The sequence below is a fragment of the Schistocerca nitens genome, chromosome 1, assembly GCF_023898315.1.
Source record: "Schistocerca nitens isolate TAMUIC-IGC-003100 chromosome 1, iqSchNite1.1, whole genome shotgun sequence".
In the NCBI taxonomy this organism is placed as follows: domain Eukaryota; kingdom Metazoa; phylum Arthropoda; class Insecta; order Orthoptera; family Acrididae; genus Schistocerca; species Schistocerca nitens.
In genome coordinates this window covers 832,722,638-832,749,015 of record NC_064614.1, presented here as the reverse complement: position 1 = coordinate 832,749,015, position 26,378 = coordinate 832,722,638, and the positions used below count along the sequence as shown (strand labels likewise).

Sequence of the window (26,378 nt, the reverse complement as noted above, 5' to 3'; positions counted from 1 at the left end):
GTGATACCACAGGGAATGTACATTTTATTGTTATTTTCTGGTCTTTATCCCGTATTGTCACAAGGTTGGCATGTTAACTTTTTAATATGGCAATGTCAGTGGCTGTTGCCACCCCTTCTGTCCTCCCCCCCCCCCCTCCCCTCTCTACCCACAGGTCACAATTTGTGTACCCCATCTATCTGCAGCTAATTTTTTCTCAAGAAAAAGTGTGCAGACGTGTTGTAAATGTTTGCGATTACTATATCTGAGGTGGAACATATATACCAATCCCGTATTCAGCTGGTTGAATGTGGGAAACTGCTTAAAAACCACATCCAGGCTGGCTGAAACACCAGCTTTCATCTTTAATGTGCCCGACATTCTCAATCCAGGGCCAGCATTCCTCCTACATCCTGGAGATGGTGTGTTAACACGAGAGTTTTTACATTCATCAAAATTAAACAAAAATAAGAAAAAAACAAAAAATGTTCTACATCTGAATAAAATTTTACAATAAATTGCCCAAGAAGGTTAAAAAAATCTAAAATCCAAATATTTCCAAGTCTAACTCATACTACAGAATCAACTATTACGCTACTTAGAAAACACAGAGTAGGGAATGGTTAAAACTGCAGTTATTTAATACTAAACAACAGTAATTCCGTAATAAATTGTCATGGTTTAATAATTTTTACTGAAAAATCCATGCTCAGGATTTTTATGGAAAATTCTGACGTATTTACACTCTCTTGAGCACATCAGTCTCATTTATTGTGGTGAGGCTGGCCCCAAACAGCAGTGCCCACCAAAACCCACACACAGCCCTGTATTAGATATAATAAAGCATTGCATATGGAGGAGGGGGGCTAAGAGATATGAAACGTACTCTGGACAATGACGAAATAGAACTTGCAGTGCATAGGTTCAGTATATAACATGAAACTACTATGTATGCATAAACCTTCCCTTGTAGATTATTAAAGCCCTGAGGTATAATTATTCACAGCAACTGTGTTTAATAGTATAGAATGCAAATATTATGTAGTGAGCCTGATGAGACTGAAAAGAACCGCAGGTTAAGTTTAATAGTATAGAATGCAAATATTATGTATTGAGTCTGGTGAGGCTAAAAAGAACCGCAGTCTAGGTATGATAAGTATACAGTCGTCTTTCAGGTGCCATAGGTCGGGGCAAATGATACTATGCTCTGGAGGACTATGCATATATAGATGTGAACCAAGTTGTACAACACACAAAAATATATGGATATGTGTGGCAGAGTAACTGTCACATATAATAGGAATATGTGACCTACCACGACAAGAAAGTATAGTACATATCATATATGTTATGCAGGGCGGCTTTGCAAGGCTGGATTATACAGGATCAAAAATATTGCTAAGAATAAAGGTCGCAGCAAAGTGACAGCTTGCAGTGCAAGTTATTTCTGTAATGGGTAACTGCAGGAGTGCTACTGAAGTTTGCTGTCAATAGCAAGTCCAATTGAAACTCGAAAGAGACGGAGGTCGATGAGAGTACTCCGATGAAGACTGGTAAGGCGGTAAGGCGATGCTGGTAAGGCGATAACCACTGCATTTTGGGATTATCACAATGTTTTCAGTAGGCAGAAACATTCTAGGCTGCAAAAATAGCATAGGATTTATTGACGTCTTTTGCCTTTTTGAGATATCTTCAGAAATCCTGCATAGGGATATGGCCCTATGTAGCATAAGAAGATGGTAAAACGTTTTGTAAAATACTAAAATCCACTATTACTTTATACATAATGAGCAGCTATGTAATGACAAATTCTCTCATTCCAGCGTTCATAAATTATGATGCACTCAATGTCTTACGTCTTACATGGTACAGACCGGCTGGATCTCCAGAACAAGATTTTTGGAGCATATGCTCACTAAAAAAGATACGATTAAAAATAATTCTTAATTCACCGAGAGTTTAAAAGATGGCAGGCACGCAGAGCCCGTACTAGAATAGGTTCAAATTTTTCATCTCGCACCCAAGAGTAAAAAACTGGCTTTGCTGGAGAAATTGGAGAATGTGGAGCACTCTCGTAGCTAAACATGTTAGTCTTAGTGACCAGCTGATTACCAAGAATCAGACATTTTACGAGGGAATGATGATAGTTTTTCGAAGAGTATAATTGAGCAGTGGCATAATTCTCCTCATAAAGACGCCAGTTTATTTCTATATCCTATATTTTACTTTTGACTTACGGAATTTTGTAAGTAACTTGTCTGTTTTCTAAACAAACTATTATGTCCATGTATTTCTTACGGACGTCTTGTCCTTACTTTTGACACCAACAGATGGCGCCACAATTTAGTTACTTAATTTCTTCTTTCGTTGTTCGTACATCTGTTCCATTGTAATCACCTATTTTAAATCCATTGTTTATTTGTATTGACTTTGACTGTCACTACATGTCCTTTTTTTATTGTTATTTACTGTACTGTCAAACAGGTAAACGTCACTTAGAAGAGCTTTCGTCCGCTGCATCGGCGGCGTCCTGCCTGCCGGTTACACGCAGCGTGCGGAAATGCGGCCATGTATTAACGACTACTGCAGTTTGTATTCGAGTACTTGTGTTGATTGGAAGTGTTGTCCTATCTAAGCATAGCTTCGTGCATTCGCCGAAGGCAAGAATCGGCGCCTCTCTCACGGCCCCACTAATAATTTGCAATTTCGCTCTTCGTTGCTAGTCTATGGCAATGTCTTTTACTTTCGCATTTTAGGTGCGCACCAAAATTTCGACTACTTTATGACTAATGCGATACCTGCAGTTCCTATACGTATGTCCCCATTCAATCTGATGCTTTTATAGTATTGTAAAAAGGTTTTTACAACTTTCTTATGCTACATAGGACCATATACCGAATCTGAATGAAATGATTGTTAAATCAAGACCCTAAGCTGCCGACAGCCGTTGATATACATCAACGGGGACAGGTGAAAATGTGAGCTCCGACCGGGACTCGAACCCTGAATCTCCTGCTTACATGGCAGACGCTCTAACGATCTTCTTTTTTTTTATCTCATTTTGTTCGCTTTTGTTCGTTGCATCTGCTCGGGGCGGACGTCGTAAAACATCCGTTTAAGTTCTTTGTTGATCGATTCACTCAGTTTTTTTTTTATTGCAGAGGACAGCTAACCCTCTGACCGAACACGCCGAGCTACCGTGGCGGCCATTTTTTTCATTTTGTTCGTTGTTGATCGTTGCGTTTGGTCGTTGCGGACGTCACTTGACATCCGTTCAAGTTCGTTGTTTATCCTTTCACCCAGTTTTTTTTTATTAATTACAGAGGCCAACCACCTCTCTGACCGAACACGCTGAGCTATCGTGCCGGCTATCCATCTGAGCCACCGAGGGCACAGAGGATAGTGCGACTGCAGGTATTTATCTCTTGCACGCTCCCCGTGAGACCCACATTCCCAACTTAATGTTCACACACTACATTCGTAGTGCTCCTGCCCATTGCACTCACTACTCGCGGCAGACAATCTTACCGAGTCCCGTAAGAGCTCGGGCAATGCGTGTGCATCCGCACAGAAAAAGGTCAATGGCCGGTTAGCCTTAACTATATGAAGATGGTATCTGTTCTTTCGGAAGAACAGATACCATCTTCACATATATAATCAGTTTTCATGTATTTTTCCTTGCAGGATTTCTGAAGGTACCTTAGAAAGGCGAGACGCGTCAATATAGCCTATGCTATTTTTGAAACGCAGACTGTCTTTTTCCTACTGAAAATATATCGCTGTTGCTGCGCAAAGTCCATATAGTGGGAAGATTTATTGTCATAATGGTTGTGTGCGGTGCTATGAATACGTGGGTGAGTTTCAGACTAAAAATTCAGTGCTCCAAGGTTCAATCTCTAGCGAGTCCTTGGATGGTTTCTACCACCTATCGCTTCTTTAATTTCTCGTAGGTGATATACAAACCTGTGCAAAATGCTGAATTACACCGTGGTTCGCAGTCCACGTTAAACTGTCGTTACCTCCTACAACGTGCAATAAGACTACGCCTACTACTGCACTGCGGCATGAAAACCAACGTTAAAGGGAGTTTTATAATCTTGATACATTATTTAAACATAAGAAGAACCATAATTGGGACTTCCTTTCCTACTCTTTCTGTTCACTTGAAACAGGAAGTCATAGAAGAAAGACCAAAACTGGCATACAGGAACGTACTCCTTCAACAGGACAACGTTCAAGTCCACAGCTCTTCAGTGGTGAGATGTGTCAATAGGGATCTAACCTGGTGTGGCAGACCCTCATTCTCGCGATTTAATCCAAAGCCATCTTTCTGTATTCCCTACGTTACAGTTGTCTTGGTGGCAAAAACTTTTCGTCAAAAGATGAAATGATCGCCTCTATAAATACCTGTTATACTGAGGGTGATGAAATATGATATCACAAGGGTACAAAAAAGAAAAAATCTATGAAAATCACAGGACTAAGTGTACATCTCTCAAGAAGATAATGCTGAGAAGAACTGTCTGCACTTTTTCAATAGCTTGTTCCAGCATCATGCTTATCAAACTGTTCTCGTGTGAGGTAAAGTTGCTGCATAGTCACTGCTGCGTTATATGCTGAAAATCGGCCCAAAATTAAAAGCATGACAAATTATCTATGAGTTGACCCGTTTCGTCAGTTCCGTCAACTGTCGCCTCCTGAACTACTTTTAATTTTCTGTTATGCGGTGCTCGGAATAGAGTGACGTGGTCCTCTGTCTTCCGCCACAGCTGCGGGAGGCACGCATCCGCGAGAACGGTGCTTGGCTTGCTCAAGTAGGCCGTACTGCGTTGTTTTTCATCGCGTGGCCGACTGTAGGAACCGGCTCCATGCAAAACGCGCGCCTAAGGTCCATGACCTTCAGCTTTATCACCCAGACGCCTGACAACGCAACCCACTATGTCCTTATAACTAACAAAAAATCACCTGCAACTTCGAATACCCAATGTTCGCACAAGTTTACTCATAATTCCGAAACATTTCAAAGTTAATTACGGCTTTCTTACTTTTAAACAAAAATATTTTAGATGCTGTAATCACACAGATGGCACAATGCAGAGGATTTACCATTTCCTGTTCTGTCTGTAAATACTAACTCGCTAGATCTCGCATCCCCGACTTGTCAATGGTTCTTCAATCAAGATTTTTATCTACTTCAAAGTTACCTTCGGAAATCATTTGCATATTTACCCTTGCTTGCTCGCCAGGTTGTACTGTAGGAATTTTTGGCATTTCAATCCCTTTCTGCCACTTCATAAGGAATATTTACATTTCTTTAGCAATGTCACCAGTGGATGCGGGAATTCCTTCTCCGCAGTCGTGTCATGATTATTCTCATACGAAGTCAGTATGGGTTGGAATGGGCAGTGGTAGAAATCATGGGCACTCTTTCCTGAATACTTGTGAATTTTGCAGGGAGGTATACTGGCTGTTGTCTGTTAAGCGCTCCTGTTTCGCAACCTTTGTCTACTACATTATTCCACATCTGTAGCGTATATGTAGGTCTGTCCCTAGATGCTTCAGCTTCCTGTCTACGTCATGGTCTCTGAACGTCACTGCTACGTGCGCAAACAAAGAACAGGAAACCAATAACCATGGATTCTATATCTGTCTGCATGGGCTCACTCTTTACCGCCTGAATAACAGCCCGCACCATTAAATTGTGTGAGCGTGCATGGGAGGGAGGGAGGGAGGAAGAGAGAGCGAACGCACGCATGCTTGCACTCACGGACGCACGCTTCGATGACATGACAGCAGTGCTTATGTACGAGGGTTGACCGATAAGTAATGCCTCCACTATCGTAACTATTCAACAGTCGGCAGCATTGGTATGCGGCAGGTACTGGCTTGTTCCGTAGCCTCTTCTCTACAGCTCCACTTGGCGCGAAGCCTTAGCATTGAACGGTTGTGTTGTTACAGTGTAAAGTATGGAACCCTGTGCAGACGGTCGGTCAATGAGATTTAAGCAACGTGCAGTCATTGAATTCTTGACAGCAGAAAGTGTCACCCCAAAGGAGAATCATGAGAGAATCAAAGCAGTTATTGGCGTTTGTGTTGATGTGAGTACTGTGCGTCGATGGGCGAGTAAGTCTATTGAATATCGGCTTAAGGAATCGCCCCAGAAAAAGAAATTCAAGACGCAGCCCTCAGCTGGAAAAGTCGTGGCTACAGTGTTCTGGGACACAGATGGTGTTATCCATGTTGATTTCCTTCATCGTGGAACAACAATAAATTCAGAACGCTACATCACAACGCTGCGAACTCTGAAACGACGACTAAAAAGGGTCCGAAAGCATGACAATGCCAAACCACACACTTCACGTGCCACCACAGCAGAACTTCAGAGACTGCATCTCACCAACGTACGGCATCCTCCATACACTGCAGATTTAGCACCGTCTGACTTCCACCTGTTCCCAATAATGAAAGACGATCTGCAGGGACATCATTATGCTTCTGATGGGGACCATGTGAGAATGTGGTTGCGGAAATAGAGTGTCGACTTCTTCCGTGACGGCATCAGAAAACTTGTTCATCATTGACAGAAATGTATCCAATTGGCTGGTTGGTTGGCTCTGAGCACTATGGGACTTAACATCTGCGGTCATCAGTCCCCTAGAACTTAGAACTACTTAAACCTAACTAACCTAAGGACATCACACACATCCATGCCCGAGGCAGGATTCGAACCTGCGACCGTAGCGGTCGCACGGTTTTAGACTAAAGCGCCTAGAACCGCTGGGCCACACCGTCCGGCAATTGGCTGGTGATTATGTGGAAAAGTGAATACTGGTAATTAAAGATCACATTCTAAGGATTATTTCTGAGTTTGATTTATTAAAATATTCCCATCTAAACCCAATTACCCAAGGAGGAGGCATTACTTTTCATTCAACGCTTGCACAATTTCTGCGTCGTCATGCTTACGCTGGTCGGTCGGACAGTATTTCCAGTACTCCAGTAGAGCCTTCGCAATAATTCTATTTTCTCTCTCTTGTACTTTTCGACCGTGTGATAAGGGTGACTCAAGTGCAGAACTAGCCTGGCTTTTCGACAAAGGTCTCAGCGGAGTTGAACAAAGAATTTAAAACGCTGCTCATAAAACAGCCGTCAGGGAAGCCCCGAGTTTCTATACCAGTGCCTCTCAAAGTACAGCTAAATTGCAGAATGAAATGGCGCACACAGCTTGGACACAAGCTGACTCTGGGCGTGAAAAGAGCAAGTGAGCTATCGTTTCATACTGCTTTCCACTGAAATGAAATATGATTGATGGCTGGTTGACCACACCTAGGGAAGTTCGACTGCCGAGATGCAAGTCTCTTCTTTTGGCGCCACACTGATCGACTAGCGTGGCGATGATGATGATAAAATGATGAGGGCAACACACAGCGCCCAATTCCCGAGTGGAGAAAATCTCCGACCTGGCGGGGAATCGAAACTGGTCCCGCTGTATGGCAGTCAGACGCGCTCACCACTCGGCTAGGGGGGGACTGCTTTCCACTTATATTTAATAGCAAAAAAAAATTAATCTATCCCCAATTCGTAAATGGACTCTGCTGATGGTAGAACAGTCCGTTAAAACTAATATTTAAATGATAGATGCAAGAGATGTTTCAAATTCTGTATCATACAAAGCAACAATAAATTGTTTCTGAAGGCACAACACAGTGTATCACATCGACTACTTCATAGTTTTGATATTTTTATGCGAACTAGAATCTGAGAATGACAGTAGAAGACATGGGGCGATGGCTTCGTTAAGTATGGATCCACCTTTGAACCTACTAACTGTCAGTATCTCAGTGAATACTTTCCAACATTTCAATTTAGAATTATATCATATAAAGCAAATAATATATTGATGAATACATTAAATCGACGAACATCATGTTGTACTCGAAAAGGTTGTTTTGCGTTTATGTGGCCACGGTCAGTGACCCTACACAGCCACACCGAAAGCCTATTTCTTGGAAGAAGTACTAACTGACGCTCCACAGAAGCAATTGGCTTCTTTATTGACTGATTTCTAGTTAGTCTGCACTGAAAATCTTAGGCCTGCCACACTGCAAGAGCCGGCCGAAGTGGCCGTGCGGTTAAAGGCGCTGCAGTCTGGAACCGCAAGACCGCTACGGTCGCAGGTTCGAATCCTGCCTCGGGCATGGATGTTTGTGGTGTCCTTAGGTTAGTTAGGTTTAACTAGTTCTAAGTTCTAGGAGACTAATGACCTCAGCAGTTGAGTCCCATAGTGCTCAGAGCCATTTGAACCATTTGAACACTGCAAGTACACATCGCGTTTCACGGTTTGATCACAAAGATTTTAATTATTTAGTGAAACGTCCTGTATAGGGAAAAAAATTACTAAATTCATCTTGAGACGAGCTATAAGTTTCATTTGTGATTAATAATTCCTCGATTTAACCATTTCAGTTTGTTTCATATAGCAAGAAAGAAGTGATACTGTAAATGACATGACAGCTTCACAGCATGCGCCCTGTGAGAGCACATTTTATTTATCGATTGTCATTTTTTATTTGTAGTTCACTGCTGCTACTTGAGTTCACATGTAGTCATTTCGTCATTTGGAGATAGTGAGTGAAACTGTGTACGCTAGAAAATGGAGCGCCAAGCGGAGAAATCGTAACATTTCATAAGTGTTCTGTTTGAGTTCAAAAGAGGGGTGACAGCAGCGAAGGCAGCCAGAAATATCTGCACCGTGTATGAAGAAGAAGCTATTGTACGGAGCACGACAAGGAAATGGTTTTCTCAGTTTAAGGAAGATCATTTTGACATTAGTGACTTTCCGCACTCAGGAAGACTTTCAAGGTTTGAAGGAGATAATTTAAACGTATTAATCCACAATAATGCACGTCAGCAGACTGGATAATTCGCAGATGTGATGAACTATGATCATTCCACGACAGTGCAACATTTACTTGGAAAGGGGAATGTTCAATAATTGGGTGTATGAGTACTGCGTGCTCTGAGCCAAAATCACAAAAATCGTGGGTGGCCATAAGCGCATCTCAGCTTGCTTGGCATCAATAGGGTAGTAAACAATACCGACCATTATCCTGTATCGTTACTGGTGACGACAAATGGTGTCTTTATGCTAACATAAGAAAAGAAATGAGTGGTGGAGCCCAAACAAAGCGCAACTCGCTGTACAAAGACCTGCGCACGTCCACAAAAAATAATGTTATGCATCTAGCGGGAAGGCGAAGGTGTGGTGTGCTACGAATTGCTTCCCCGAGGTGTAACCATCACTGCTGACAGTCTCTGTCAACAACTGAGACGGCCTGCGTACACAGTCCAGGAACAACGACCAGGAAGACAGCGTGAAGCGATGCTATTCCGTGATACCGGCGGCCCGCATTCCGCTAGGCTAACAAGAAGAGGAGGAGGAGATTAACGTCCCGTTGACGACAAGGTCATTAGAAACGGGGCACTGGCTCGGATTAGGGAATGATGGTAAAAGAAATCGTCACGGCCGTGCCCTTTGAAAAGAACCATCTCGGCATTTGGCTGAAGCGATTAAGGGAAATCACGGAAAATCTAAATCAGGATGGCCGGCAGCGGGTTTGAATCGTTGTCGGCCCGACTGCGGGTCCCCTGTGCTAACCGCTGGGGCACTTCGCTCGGTAGGCCGGCAAAGCACTACAGGAGTTGGTCTGGGAAGTCATTCCGCACGCACATATTCACCTGATCTTGGGCCCTCAGATTTTCACCTTTTCCGCTCTGTAAAAGTATTCAAGGAACTTCCTTTCCGGATGAAAATGCACTCTGAACATGACTCTACGAGTTCTTCGCCTCAAAACCATGTTACTTCTACCGTCGCTGAATCTACCCTAGCGTTGGTAGACTATTTCAAATAGTGAAGGACAATATATCATTGATAACTTAAGTCTCTATTATGTGTATCTGTTGCGTTTATTAAACTTACGGAAAAACGCTAAGAACTTACACATCAACCTATAATTTAGACCTGAATTTAGATGCCTAACGAAATTCTTGCGATATATTTATTTATTTATGCATTTATTTTACCTGGCAACCAGGCATACTCAGATTGAACGAATTAAAGTTTCTACAGAACGTTAAGGACATATAACGTGTTATACAGTATTAATGTTAAAGAAAAGGAAATAGAGATTACAACAGTAGTACAATGATAATTATAACAATCAAAAAATAACTATAACAATCAAGAATAATAATAATAATAACAGTAATGACTATGTATATAAAAGTAAACATATTTTTCTTTTATGAATGTCAGTCCTATTGCTAGTTGGGAATTTTCTCGTTATGTTCTTGCAGCTTGTGAGTTATTCGCATCGAGCAGAGACATAAGACGATAGAATGGTGTGAAAGAGATATAGAAGAGGTAGATAGGTTAGAGGAAGAGAAATGGAATGGTTAAATTCGAAGCTATGATGGAGAGGAGAAAGAAAGAGATGAGAGGGGCACAACAATGGTGGCTATACCGTCCCTAATATGTAAGTTCTGAGTTCCCTCTTGAATGTTGAGTGGTTCTGGATAAGACGCAGATCACAGGGGAGCGTGTTCCATAGTCGTATGGCTGAGATGGAGAATGACACGGAGAAAGATTTTGTGTTATGTAAAGGTACAGCCAAGATGCTAGACGTATTCGATCTGGTATTGCGGTTGTGGAATGATGATAGGTGTTTAATGTGAGAAGATAAGTATTGGGGGCACCAGTGGCTAAGAAATCGATGAAATAAGCACATCGTGTGGAGATCGCGTGCCTTATGTGGGCGTATCCAACCTAGCTGGGAGTATGAAGGACTGATATGATCATACAACCGTATATTGCACACGTATCTAACGCAAGCATTCATCACTAGCTCGAGGCATCTCGAATTTTCACTATTTGTGCCGTGTTGAACAACATCACAGTAGTAAAGATTAGGCAAGACTAGTGTTTGGACTAATGTTTGTTTAACATGGGTTGGAAATATTTGACTAAATTTTTGAATTGCATGTAGGGAGGAGAGCGATTTCCGGCAAGCTGTGACTGTTTGTTCTTCCCAGTTTAGGTGTTCATCCAAGATTATTCCAAGGTCTTTTACTGTTTTTTGGTATGGTAGTTGGGTACCATTGAGGAGTATTTGAGGGACTGTTTCGCGAAAGTACCGGCTGATTAACTTTGGATGAGATATAAGTATGACCTGGGATTTCTTGGGGTTTAGTTTCAGACCTAGGTTCTGTGCCCATCGAGAAACAGAGCAAAGATCTGCGTTCATACTCGCTACTGCGTCAGCAATGTTCTTGGGGCTTGCACTTATGTACAGTTGGATGTCGTCGGCATATAGATGGTAGTTGCAGGAGTGAATCACTGGAGAAATGTGCAGTGAGAAGAGTAATGGACCAAGGACGGAGCCTTGGGGAACTCCAGAGCGCACGTTTTTCCATGATGACTTTTCCGACCCACATATGACTTGTTGACTTCTGTTTTTGAGGTAGCTGTCGAACCAAAGTATTGCGCTGTTTGAGAAATTCAGCTGTTTCATTTTAATTAGTTGGTTGGTTGTTTTGGGGAAAGAGACCAGACAGCGAGGTCATCGGTCTTATCGGATTAGGGAAGGACAGGGAAGGAAGTCGGCCGTGCCCTTTGAAAGGAACCATCCCGGCATTTGCCTGGAGCGATTTAGGGAAATCACGGAAAACCTAAATCAGGATGGCCGGACGTGGGATTGAACCGTCGTCCTCCAGAATGCGAGTCCAGTGTCTAGCCACTGCGCCACCTCGCTCGGTTTAATTAGTAATATATCAAAGTCAACTGTATCAAAAGCCTTGCTAAAGTCAAGCAGTGTTAGGATGGTAGCTTCACGTCTGTCCATAGCATGTTTAATGTCATCAGTTATTTTGATTAATGCAGTTGCTGTACTATGGTGCTTTCGAAAGCCTGACATATATATATATATATATATATATATATATATATATATATATATATATATATATATATATATATATAGTTGTCACTATATGGAAAATGTTCAATATAGTTAATTACGGTACTTGTTACTTTTTTCATTTTAGAAGTCATTGCATCAATCATATATTGCATGGGCAAACAAACCACTATCGTTGTACATGTAAAATAGTTACCATTAGAAAATCCGAAAATGAGAGCCCCACAAATGCATCTAGCTCAGCCTTACGATTCGTCTGCAAATGTTTAGAAGTTAAAACGACATTACTGCTACTTCAGAGAATAAGTGATAATTTAACGTCTTGTCAACTGTTACTTACAATTACAAAGTGAGGCTTATACTTCGTGTTTATCTGCTGTGTGTTTACGCATCTTTCGAGTCCCTACTCTGCCATCATTTCAGGCGGTCTCTACCTAAAAAGGTTCTGCATGCAGCATCATTTCAGAGACACTAAGCAAGCTGTAGAGTCATTTAGTTCCACTGACGTGGAGACGATTAAAACTGATTCTGATGCGCATTCTTAGGAATCTGGAAATGTTTACGTAACAAATGAACGAAGAAGCAAATTGTATTAATCTCCTAGCGCTTACAAAACGTTCTGTACCATAGTTATTACATATAATGGCAATTATGTTACTCCAAACTTCTCGGCAGTGTCATCTATTGAATGTATGTAACGTCTTTGTTGGTGATCCGCCCGTTGATGAGTACATTCAAGTCTGCGTCTCCCTTAGTGATATTCCAGAGGAGTAGATAGTGTGCAGGACCTTGTTTCATCCTCTGCCTCCTGTAATCAATATACGAAACTACAAAACACTACACAACACACCAATTCATCACAGGCAGTACAGGAAACGAAGCGACACTTGACAATATGTCTCCCAAGTGGCTTCAGCTGGAAAGGTAGCACCAGGTCGTGGAACACAAGACTAAACAAAAATGCGCACAAAATGAAAATGAAGTCCCACACGCCTTGACAGAGCGTAGGGGAACGATGCGGGAGACCCGCACCGCCGCATTACGCAAGGTCCTAATGGAGGTGGTCTGCCGTTGCCTTCCTCCAACAGTAATGAGCATGAATGATAATGATGAAGACGACACAACAACGCCCACTCATCTCGGTGTAGGTGAAACTCCCAGATCCCGCCGGGAATCGAACCCGGCACCCCGTGCTCAGGAGCCAGAGCACTACCGCGAGACCACGAGCGGCGGACTCGCTTGTTTGAGTGAAAGCTGCAACCCATATTTTGTGAAGCGTTTCGCTTTTGATTAGGAAAAGTATCAATATCCTGAAATTACATTGTGCTTGTAACAATTATTATGGCTATTTTCAAACAGTCTATAAAATGAGTTCACTAACTTTTCAAGTACGAAATAGCCTGGGTTGTTAAATCGCACAAAGCTTCCATTTGTCCTCAAGATTTTTTGTAACTCTTGCAGTTACGCTAGCTTCTTCTACACTCATGGAAATGGAAAAAAGAACACATTGACACCGGTGTGTCAGACCCACCATACTTGCTCCGGACACTGCGAGAGGGCTGTACAAGCAATGATCACACGCACGGCACAGCGGACACACCAGGAACCGCGGTGTTGGCCGTCGAATGGCGCTAGCTGCGCAGCATTTGTGCACCGCCGCCGTCAGTGTCAGCCAGTTTGCCGTGGCATACGGAGCTCCATCGCAGTCTTTAACACTGGTAGCATGCCGCGACAGCGTGGACGTGAACCGTATGTGCAGTTGACGGACTTTGAGCGAGGGCGTATAGTGGGCATGCGGGAGGCCGGGTGGACGTACCCCCGAATTGCTCAACACGTGGGGCGTGAGGTCTCCACAGTACATCGATGTTGTCGCCAGTGGTCGGCGGAAGGTGCACGTGCCCGTCGACCTGGGACCGGACCGCAGCGACGCACGGATGCACGCCAAGACCGTAGGATCCTACGCAGTGCCGTAGGGGACCGCACCGCCACTTCCCAGCAAATTAGGGACACTGTTGCTCCTGGGGTATCGGCGAGGGCCATTCGCAACCGTCTCCATGAAGCTGGGCTACGGTCCCGCACACCGTTAGGCCGTCTTCCGCTCACGCCCCAACATCGTGCAGCCCGCCTCCAGTGGTGTCGCGACAGGCGTGAATGGAGGGACGAATGGAGACGTGTCGTCTTCAGCGATGAGAGTCGCTTCTGCCTTGGTGCCAATGATGGTCGTATGCGTGTTTGGCGCCGTGCAAGTGAGCGCCACAATCAGGACTGCATACGACCGAGGCACACAGGGCCAACACCCGGCATCATGGTGTGGGGAGCGATCTCCTACACTGGCCGTACACCACTGGTGATCGTCGAGGGGACACTGAATAGTGTACGGTACATCCAAACCGTCATCGAACCCATCGTTCTACCATTCCTAGACCGGCAAGGGAACTTGCTGTTCCAACAGGACAATGCACGTCCGCATGTATCCCGTGCCACCCAACGTGCTCTAGAAGGTGTAAGTCAACTACCCTGGCCAGCAAGATCTCCGGATCTGTCCCCCATTGAGCATGTTTGGGACTGGATGAAGCGTCGTCTCACGCGGTCTGCACGTCCAGCACGAACGCTGGTCCAACTGAGGCGCCAGGTGGAAATGGCATGGCAAGCCGTTCCACAGGACTACATCCAGCATCTCTACGATCGTCTCCATGGGAGAATAGCAGCCTGCATTGCTGCGAAAGGTGGATATACACTGTACTAGTGCCGACATTGTGCATGCTCTGTTGCCTGTGTCTATGTGCCTGTGGTTCTGTCAGTGTGATCATGTGACGTATCTGACCCCAGGAATGTGTCAATAAAGTTTCCCCTTCCTGGGACAATGAATTCACGGTGTTCTTATTTCAATTTCCAGGAGTGTATGTCCTATTGTGAAAACTTATCACTATTTGTCCAGATAATAACATCATCCATTGATTTTCTCTCGCGTGTAATTTCTATATGCATTGCAGTATGAAATTAGCAAAAAGTGAGGTTGAATGGCTTACTTTAAGGTTAGAAAGTTTCGCAAGCTCTTAGTTTGTGTGTTGGTCGTCGTGTGCTATCGTGCCGGAAGATAAGACAATGAGGATTCATTCATCCGTGCTCGCACTTCTGAATGTATCTTCGCAGACCTCCACAATAGTAGACGCTTTTTAATGGCTCTTTGCGCTGTGTACCTGCACAACAAAATCACACTGTGTCGTAAAAATGGATTCAGTTATATTTGGGCCAAGGACAAACGAGAAATTTACACCTCGTCTGTCTATACAAGGAATTTATGTTGTCTCAGGAGTTGTATGTAGAACACTTAGAAAAGCGACAATACAGTAGTTACATGATATTTTGTCTCCAGAATGAAATTTTCACTCTGCAGCGAGGTATGTTCCGATATGTGACTTCCTAGCAGATTATAACTCTGTGCCGGCCCGATACTCGAACTCGGGACCTTTGCTTTTCGCGGGCAAGTGCTCTACCGTCTGAGCTACCCAAACACGACTCACGCCCACGCCTGGAAGGTAGGAGACGAAGCACTGGTGGAAATGAAGCTGTGAGGAGGGGGGCGTGAGTAGTGCTTGGGTAGCTTAGACGGTAGAGCACTTGCCCTCGAAAGACAAAGGTCCCGAGTTCGAGTATCGGTCCGGCACACAGTTTTAATCTGCCTGGAAGTTTCATGTTATTTCGTGTTCGCTGCTTAACTATAGCTACTACGATAGGATAGCTCCGAGGAGTGTCTAAACTGCTGCAAGGGACATACCGCTGATGCATGTATCACGAAACTCCACGGCACTTTCTGCCGAAGTTTCACTAATTTGTGAACAAAGACGCTTGTGCCGTCCTGTTGTCAACCTGCCACCTACATTTGAAGTATGTAACCATTAACTGGCTTTTAACGGCCCAAAGGCTCAACGGAATACCACATCTACTGGCTAAATAAGCGTTTCTAGCATAATAGGATTACTGGTTGCCGTTTCCCCTAGAGCTATATCACCACTGGAGGTTTTCCGTTTTTCGTAGGGTGTTCCTTATATCGACGCCATTTGGGGAGTAACATGAGATAACCCCCGTGGACAAAAATACGTGTTTCGCATCCTTTATATTGATCACGCAGTTTCCTTTTCATTTTAATGTGTGTGGCGCGATGAAAAGAATGAAGCCATCATCTTTTACACCTGAAATGAAAGCTCCTTAAAACTCATTCTTGGTGGAAGTGACGTAGTGGGGCCCCTTCTGCAGTTTTCGTACTTGATGCGCGATACACTTTATGTATCAAAATACTCGTAAGAGACTTGTCCAGTACCATATATTGGTTGTCTGAATTTATCTTGCAGTTTCAGATTTATGACTAAAAGTGCATCAATAAGGGGCGAACGTAAATAATAAGTTAGGCGACAAATCAATCTGTTGGCGAAACCTTTATGTGGACCTCACATACGTTGGCTTTTCCTACTCAAAACCAGAATTATAACCTTCGAACGTAAGGCACATCTCTGACTACGCTACAATTAGTCTGTCGTGACAAACAAAATTCCTGGACAATCGAGAGGAAGTAAAAGGGTCGAATACCACACTCTAGCCCAGATGTTATTTTCTCATTTCTTTCTTAGCGGTTGTTGCCAGTGTTCAGTATATTATACACTGCCTAGAAATACTCGTCTTCTTCCAGTATGCCACAGATGAAAGAAAAGCTTCGATACACCTGCTTGTCTAGCCCATATCTGAACTGCGGCATGCTTTGGGAGAGTCAATCTGCTTTGGGCCCCAAAGTGAGAAAGTTCACGGTAAATGGACTGAACTGTATTAGTAGACAGTAGACGGGGTTTCTAAACTACACTCCTGGCCATTAAAATTGCTACATCAAGAAGAAATGCAGATGATAAACGGGTATTCATTGGACAAATACATTATACTATAACTGAAATGTGATTACATTTTCACGCAATTTGGGTGCATAGATCCTGAGAAATCAGTACCCAAAACAACCACCTCTGGCCGTAATAACGGCATTGATTCGCCTGGTCATTGAGTCAAACAGAGCTTGGATGTCGTGTACAGGTACAGCTGCCCATGCAGCTTCAACACGATACCACAGTTGCTTGGCCACCATTGACCAGACGTTTTCAGTTGGTGAGCAATCTGGAGAACGCGCTGGCCAGGGCAGCAGTCGAACATTTTCTGTATCCAGAAAGGCCCGTACAAGACCTGCAACATGCGGTCATGCATTATCCTGCTGAAATGTAGGGTTTGGCAGGGATCGAATGAAGGGTAGAGCCACGGGTCGTAACACATCTGAAATGTAACGTCCACTGTTCAAAGTGCCGACAATGCGAACAAGAGGTGACCGAGACGTGTAACCAGTGGCACCCCGTACCATCACGCCGGGTGATACGCCAGTATTGCGATGACGTATACACGTTTCCAATGTACGTTCACCGCGATGCCACCAAACACGGATGCGACCATTATGATGCTGTAACAGAACCTGGATTCATCCAAAAAATGACGTTTTGCCATTCGTGCACCCAGGTTCGTCATTGAGTACACCACGCAGGCACCCCTGTCTGTGATGCAGCGTCAAGGGTAACCGCAGCCATGGTCTCCGAGCTGATGCAGCTATGCTGCTGCAAACGTCGTCGAACTGTTCGTGCAGATGGTTTTTGTCTTGCAAACGACCCCATCTGTTGTCTCAGGGATCGAGACGTGGCTGCACGAAACGTTACAGCCATGCGGATAAGATGCCTGTCATCTCGACTGCTAGTGATACGAGGCCGTTGGGATCCAGCACGGCGTTCCACATTACCCTCCTGAACCCACCGATTCCATATTCTGCTGACAGTCATTGGATCTCGACCAACGCGAGCGGCAATGTCGCGATACGATAAATCGCAATCGCGATAGGCTACAATCCTACCTTTATCAAAGTCAGATACGTGATGGTACGCATTTCTTCTCCTTACACGAGGCATCACAACAACGTTTCACCAGGCAACGCCTGTCAACTGCTGTTGGTGTATGAGAAATCGGCTGGAAACTTTCCTCGTGTCAGCACGTTGTAGGTGTCGCCACCGGCGCCAACTTTGTGTGAATGCTCTGAAAAGCTAATCATTTGCATATCACAGCATCTTCTTCCTGTCAGTTAAATTTCGCGCCTGTAGCACCTCATCTTCGTGGTGCAGCAATTTTAGTGGCCAGTAGTGTATATATAGGTATTATACTTTTAAGCATGGTTATCCGTCCATCAAAATAGCTTATCTCCGCTTCTACCGTTTCAGTGTTCGCGTTATTTCGAACAGTTCTTGTCAGCTTATAGTTACAAGAACAGCTAACGTCTGTGAGACACACACACACACACACACACACACACACACACACACACACACACACCTTAAGCAGATGTGATGCAAGAAACGACAAGTGATGAACACGATTTGAGGAACAGAAACACGGGATCAAAATGCCGCGGCTAACGAGGCAGACGTACCGAGATCTAGTCGCTCCTCTGACACTGCTGAGAAATGCCTGTGTGCCGCTACTGTTTCTGATGAGTTAAGGAACTGCATTGGTAGTGTGTATGCTGCATGTAGACTAATTAAAAGTTATATCCCTTGAACAAATTCGAATCGTGATTTAAAGTAGTTTACGCCTGTAGATTGCCTGTCGGAATCTGTTTACAGGGTAACTTTCAAAGCGCTAAATTTTTAAATTAAAAGAAATTTATAAACCCTTTTCCGTCTTCGTTTAGCTTAAAATCTTTGTATACTGCTTTTTTCTTTTTCTTCGCTGTGCAGTGAAATCATCCAAAAGGTTCGAATTTGTAAGCAAATTATGTCTGCTTCAAAAATGATTCAAATGGCTCTGAGCACTATGGGACTCAACATCTTAGGTCATAAGTCCCCTAGAACTTAGAACTACTTAAACCTAACTAACCTAAGGACATCACACACACCCATGCCCAAGGCAGGATTCGAACCTGCGACCGTAGCAGTCCCGCGGTTCCGGACTGCAGCGCCAGAACCGCTAGACCACCGCGGCCGGCAAATGTCTGCTTCACATATGACTATAATTATGTTAATATCACTGGTATAATTATTTAGCTACCGCTCCATCACTGTATGTACAACTCCCCCAACTTTTCGAGTTTGTTACATATGGAAACTAAACTCAGATTAAAAGTAAAGATATGTATCATCCATTTGCGACCAGAGAATTAACAACGTTGAACTTACTCGGTTCAGGAAGGTAAATCGCATAAAGTTTCAGGACGGACCTCCTGTACATAATGCAAACATAATGTGGACAAAGTGACTTATTTGTTCCAGTATTCTCGAAATTAATGACTTGAAGATGCCGGCACGAGAAGCGCTACGAAAAAGAACGTAAAAACTTAAAAGGATATTGTTAATACTGCAGAAAATAGACAAGCTGGCAGACAATCTATAGTCTTATAAAAATAATCCTCATTTTTAACATGTCGCACTTACGTGAGAATTATTAGTTATTGGGTAAACACAACCTAACCTACTCTGATATCTGTATTCCGTACTTCGTTTTTAAAGTGGTTTCCAGTATCTACGTTTATATGAAAACATGTAGCATATTGGTAGTGGAATGTACCAATCGGTCGCATCTTAAGAAGGAACATAAAAACCTATACTGAAAAAAAACGCTTATCAGTTACAAGAAGAATTTATGCTCTCATAAACAAGCGTTTTCACCTAAATAAGAAAAGGTATTTGGGTGGTGAAATTGTAAATACATCGCCCTGAAGAGTCGCTAAAATCGCAGTGTAACCAATCAGTGGTCTTATGTTGACTTAAAGGATATGTTGCGAACACAAGGCAGTTTAAACGTGACACTAGCGGCATGTATTTTTCACGACCGATTTGACCGTTTTTATCTGTCTTCCTAATACGTATGCAGGGTGTTCGTAAATATCCCTTACAAACTTCTAGAACATATAGAGGGGATTGAATAGGTAATGTTTTGAATAGGAACCCATCGTCGTTCCAGGACGGTTTCAGTTTATATGAGTAACACCTCCACGTCTGCTGAGGAAATGAGTAAAGTCTGAGAGCTGCCTTTCCTGGTGTGCAACAGGCAACAGGGTAGGTATAATGACGTATACTATGTCAGACGGCCACCTGATGTCACTTTAGAGATGAAGAAGATCTGCTCGCACGAGCTCTGGCCGCTGCACTAGAAACTTAAAAGACATCAGGTGGAATGGAGAGTGTGTACCAGAACATGCTTCGAAAGTCTGTAACAATGTTGGTGGTCGCCACATCGAGCCGCTGTTGTAATGCATCAGTATTGTGTTGTACGTAAAGTATGCTGGATTATTTTTTGTTTCGGAATAATGTAAGCACGCAATGTTTGAATGATAATACAAACAAATGTGTTTAAATGAAACGGATATTTCGTTACGTTCCGTTTTGAATTTGTACGTAACAATTGTACTGCGTCTCGCCTAATTCAATTCCCCAAACAGAAGTGGATGAGTTGAACTCTCAAACCGTCGGGGCTCCTATTCAAAATATTATATACTCAGTCCGCTCTACAAATCCTAGAAGTTTGTAGCGGAAATCTCCGAACACACTGTTAAAAACACTTTCACCCATTATTTGTATGATAGTGATGTAAGAGCAGGAGGAAATACATATAAATGAAAACCGTAGGATGTTCCTGCAAGAAATATCATTTCGTATTTTGTATATCGATTGGCGTTTCCTTAACTCCTTCCCAGAGTCTTTAAATACAGTGGCTATATCTGGAGATACCGACGGTATTGCCGCATTGGTAACATCGGTTCCTGTTAGATCACTGAAGTCAAGCGCAGTTGGGCTGGGCTAGCACTTGAATGGGTAACCATCTGGTCTGCCGAGCGCTTGGCAAGCGGTTTGCACTCTGCTCTTGTGAGGCAAGCTGAGGAGCTACTTGATTGAGACATAGCGGCTCCGGTCTGGTAAACTGACGTACGACCGGGAGAGCTGTGTTCTGACCACACGCTCCTCCATATCCGCATCCAGTGACGCCTGTGGTCTGAGGATGACACGGCGGCCGAACTGTACCGTTCGGCCTTCATGGCCTGTTCGGGCGGAGTTTTAGTTTTGTATCTGGAGATGACGTTCTGATAGATTTATCGAAACATTTATTCAGGTTGGGTGGACACCGTGCATTCACAGGTTACCTAGCGGAGCTGTTGAGAAAAGCACATAGTTTGTCACACACTGCCCCATAACGGTTTACTAGAAACTACTTTCCATATCTGGCGGCGGCGAAAACTGTTACGCATGCTCTGACGTCTGCCGTTAGCTCTGGTAACGCGCGCTGCTGTTTCGGCTGTGAAGAAGTCTTCTGTCCCAAAACACTGCACCCCGCTTTATGAGTACTCGCCGTTTTAATTATTAGTGTTAACACACTGAAATTACATACCTTTCTAAAAAGTGGCTTCTTTCACTTCATTGGAAGTGTGCGAAGACAAAGGTACGCACATGGGAAACTCCCCGTCGCACCACCTCAGATTTAGTGGTAAAATGGGCCAGTGGAAGGCAGATCAAGCATGAAAACAGGAAGATGTACTGGTGTGAAAAAAGAGGTAAAATAGAAGCAGTGAACGGTCAAGCTCAGGATGTACAACATCGAACGGCTTGCAAAGTGACTTGTGTTGTCACTGTTTCGGACTGCGAAGCGGGAGACACCTGTTCAAATCTCCCTCGTGCTTTCTTTCCACAAATTTATGAACTGTCCTTCCGGTCATTGACGTGTCTGTTCTTCTTCTGTTTTTTCGGCAGTTGTCATACTAAACAATAGTTATAGAATATGAGTCATGTGGAAGAATATATTAACGTCGCAAATAAAACTTGATGAATAGTGAGAACAGGCGAGATGCCGAATAGACATCTCGCGGGAATCAAGTTAACAAATAAACTGGTATGAACCATGTTACAATGAAGAAATTCAAGAGTCAAAACTTCCAAAACGGAACGCAAGAGGTATTACACGCGGTACTTGAATGGAACAAATAAGAGCTAAGTACGTCTGGAGGTCCCTTCGTTTGATGTCGCTGTTGCAAACGAACGTTACACGACGACACAGACACAAATTTGAACACAGCAAACAGACATGTCAATGACCGGGCGAACAGTTCATAATTTTGTGAAAAAAAGAAGGCAGGAAGATTTGGACCCGGATATAACCCCTTCGCAGTCAAACACTGTGACCAGATAACCTCGACGCCACGGGCACGCGCAGTTGCTCGATGTTGCACGTATCGATTTTGGACCATTCGCTGCTTCTTTCTTACTTCTTTTTTCCACAGTTCAGTACACCTTCTTTCGTGCTTGATCCGTGTTCAGTTTTTGACCGGCTATTCAATGGCTCATCTTACCACTAAATCTGAGGGGAGTGCGATGGGGAGGTTCCCTTGTTGAAGGAAGTAGTAATGCGTCAATTGCGAACCCGCTGCCAACCAAATAAGCACCTTAGATTGAAACAAAAAGTAAATATTACTAAAGACGTCTTACACATACTGAGTGGGGGTCACGTTACAGTTCTGAAAAGCAGACGGGAAATCTCACGGATTCATTTAAAGGTCACAAGCAAGGCTCTCAACCTTGCAGCTTTAATTGTCGAGCTTTGGTTATTTGACGTAGTTGCACATTATGCCTCATAGGACCTAACACTTTGCACGCGCTTCTGAACTGTCAAGGGATATCACATGAAATGTTGGATGGAAAACATAAAAAGCTAGCAAATAGAATGAATAGGTCGCACTAAAAACTCTTAAGGATCCGTCTGGATGTTTCACAGAACGATCATTGTTGATACTTCCGCGCCAGTTATGTGCATATAAAAAGTTTTGATAGCAACACTAACATCGTTTCGACATTATTTGCGCTATTCACAATAAATAGAAACGATTTTGATATCAAACAACGTTTAATGAGATGCTGTCACAGCCTCTTCCGCTAATAACGAGAACTAATTTCTGTATTTTAAGATTATGAATTCGTAATTTTCCCACAGAGGTTTTTGATTTGGCATCATTTACGGAACGGCTTTGAAATTATTTCTGCATAGTGGTTGATCTGTGAAATTCATCTTTCAGCTGACATCAATTTTATTTCAGTAGCAGCGTTCTAAAGCGCAAAAGTAAAGGATTCCTAGAGACTTCCTACGGTCGTTAACCAGCCAGACAGCCCTCACTCAAACAGACTGGAGGCAAGACGTGCAACTTGGATCATTGGCTCAGTTTTCTGCGTCTGCTATGCAGAATGAATCTTTATCTACATCGCATTGGTCCCTAACTGCCACACAATTACAATACTCCACGAAGGTTCCTCTGCTAGCATTGATCAACGTGGAAGGATCCTCTTACTGGCTAAAGACGTAAGTAATTCAGAGGATTATTGTTAACTTATCTTAGAGGTAACATTTTTTCTCATACGGGAAACTTCCTTACTGTAATTTTTTCTGATGTTTCATCCATTTCGTGGCTCGTTAGTAGCATTCTAAATGAATACACACAGACATTTTGCACCATGATTTCTATTACACATTTATCAACTGAAGACAAAGTCTGTAAATGAGTCCGCGATCATGTTATGGCACTTTATTTGTAAAGGTCCCGCTTGATCACATATTTTGTACAACTCGCAATTACCGGTTTCGGCTGCTGCCGTCTTCAGATCTCAAAATATTCTAGTGGATATATATATATATATATATATATATATATATATATATATATATATATATATATATATATATATATAAGTGCTGAAGCACATACCGTGTATCCATATAAATATCATCTTAAAATGACAGCAGCTGAAAGCGGTAATTGTGAGTTGTAAAATTTGTTTGGTGAAGATGGACATTTACAAATAGTTGTATTCGACATAATGCAATTCACAAGCTAACCAAATAATACACAACCACAAACAGCGTAAACAGGAAGAACACCGTACTGTTCACAGCCTGCAGAGTCGAAGTAGGTGTAACAAATATCTCCCTGTCATCTGCTAGGGCGCAGATACGAAGTAGTGTTGGTTACAGTTAAGACGAGCTGCCCGAAATCGCTATACTGGTACTATGACATGTGCGGCTTTTCGGTGTTCATTACACACGATACTGAGTAAGGACTTTACGTACTACGGTTAACGTAACATGTTCACTCTCCTAGCAAATGTGGTCGATAACTCGATAAAACCTGTCACAATTGCAGTGCGTAACTATTTTCATTTTCCACTTCTGCTCTGCACCATATTAAGCATATTTTTATGAGGTTGATCGTTACAAAATGTAAATGTGGTAATGTCTATAAGATATAAGAACGTTTGACTTGAACTATTACTGTAGCTACATAATAAAATTATGACCCAGCTGCATTTGAAATGTTTTTCGACATTGATTTTTCCTCCGCAACTAGATTACCTGAAGAGTCAAAAACTAAAAACAGTTTTATTAAAACATGAAGTTCGTTGTGTGTGAGCTGTACTTTGGACCAACAGGTGGTGGTGGCGTCCATCAGGTCCAGCTAAACACCCCTCGAAGCATAACGTTTATGTTTCTTTACGTACAGTTTTCCAGAACAGTGAGAAGCAATAATTAAATACGTTTTGGATAGGTACAGAGGCGGTAACATAAGACTGAAAAACATTAGCACTGTAAATACTAAGATAAGTTTCACGAGACTAAATGAAAGTATTCGAATGTCCCAGTCCTCACAGTCAATTTGGTGTAGTGTGTAAATTTAAAACATAGTATATGTTGTAATCGTAGGTGTATCTACATACGAACTGGTTTACATTTCTACTCCTCGGACACTACAACGTCAAACGTACAATTTCATAACTGTTCCTGTGTTCTTATCTAAGTTTTGTTAATATCAGGTTACAGCTTCACAAATCTGTTTACGTATAGCAGATCAACCACAATGGACATCAATCAACCGCGGCATAGTGCCGAGCTGAATGTGAGGGCCACGCCACCGTGAACTAGGCGATGGCGGTGTACTCACGGGCGCTTGCAGTCGTGGCGAACGCTGCGAAGAAGGCGAGTGCGCACGCGCAGTAGGCGGGTGATGCTCCTCGTCTGGCCATGGTCGCACTGCGGGCTCTGGAGACGCACTGGCTGCCGGCTGCGGGGCGCTCCGTTAAATGAGGGCCGATCGCTGCCCGCTCTCCCTACGCCAAACCAGTAGCTCCGGGCACTCCCCGACACATCGCCCTCAGGGTTAATCTCACGCAACGCCGCGGGCGCACTACAGACCTGGACAACACGATAGGCTATTGCAGTGATAAGTGTACTGGGTAAAATATTACTCATCCCCAGGGGCCATCACGCTAATATGTTGTAACACCGCCTCCAGTCTCGATAACGACCTCAACTCGGCGAGGAAAAAGGTCCAAAAGTTTCCTCAAGCGCGCCCTATGTAGCTGAAGACGGTCATTTATTATTAGAATTGCGGGGATGTGGATTGTTGCGCGTCAGAGCAATTCAAATTAATATCGAGTGGTTTCAAGGGAGTGTCGAGATGCTATAGGCGTCGTGAATCTTCGTCAAACCAGGAATATATGCGTTCAGCACTGCGAACACTGCTGTTGTTATCATGGGAGACAGAAGCGCCCACTCCGTACTGATCGTGAAGCTGTAGAAGAAACAGCAACATTTGATCACATAAATGTTGAAATGAACATCCTGGTTCATGATCACCGTAACATAAATGAGGCGTGCAAGACACGGTACGATAAAAGCCACCAAAAAATTGCAGTACCACCTCTAGCCTGTATCACGCTATCCACACACTGCGTGTTAAATGTCTCGTCCACTGACAGCCTATATGACGCCTTACGTACGTAGTTTGAAAAGAGGCACAATCGAGACTCGGGAATCAAACTACATGCCTCCAGCAGCTGCTGTCCAGTTCCAGTCTTGGTTTTGCCCTTGAAGAAGTGCTGCTTTAGAGTATGTGCCGCTGTGAGCAAAGACTTTTCGCGAGATATTCTACTCCAAAAGTCTATTGCATTCAGTTTCCTTCGCAATGTTCGCTAGGGAACTTGTTGAGATACACCTCGATTCACTGTGTCATTGAGAAGTGGTAAGAATCGTTTCCGATCCCTGTCAGTTAAGCTCTTCCGACTACTATTGTCTCTTACGCTGTGTCACGTGGCTATGACTGGTACACCATTCCTTGTACACTCGCCGGACAGTATGCGCGCTCATAAACCGACCAATCGAGCAACTTCATTTTCAGTGTGGTCATTGGCACGACCCCCCAAATCGTTCAAATGGCTCTAAGAATTATGGGACTTAACATCTGAGGTCATCAGTCCCCTAGAACTTAGAACTACTTAAACCTAACTAACCTAAGTACATCGCACACACATCCATACCCGAGGC

The 26,378-nt window shown here is 43.4% G+C and overlaps 1 protein-coding gene across 1 annotated transcript in view; it reads right to left on the bottom strand.

Moving 5' to 3' along the window:
- The window catches only part of LOC126262980 (serine protease easter-like), a 384,563-nt gene extending 359,469 nt beyond the window's left edge, over window positions 1-25,094 (bottom strand). Inside the window, exon 1 of the mRNA XM_049959933.1 lies at window positions 24,997-25,094. Within this exon, the coding sequence (XP_049815890.1) occupies window positions 24,997-25,078 (82 nt within the window). The 5' untranslated portion in view covers window positions 25,079-25,094. The remainder of the gene's footprint in view (window positions 1-24,996) is intronic.
- Window positions 25,095-26,378: the final 1,284 nt, after the last annotated feature.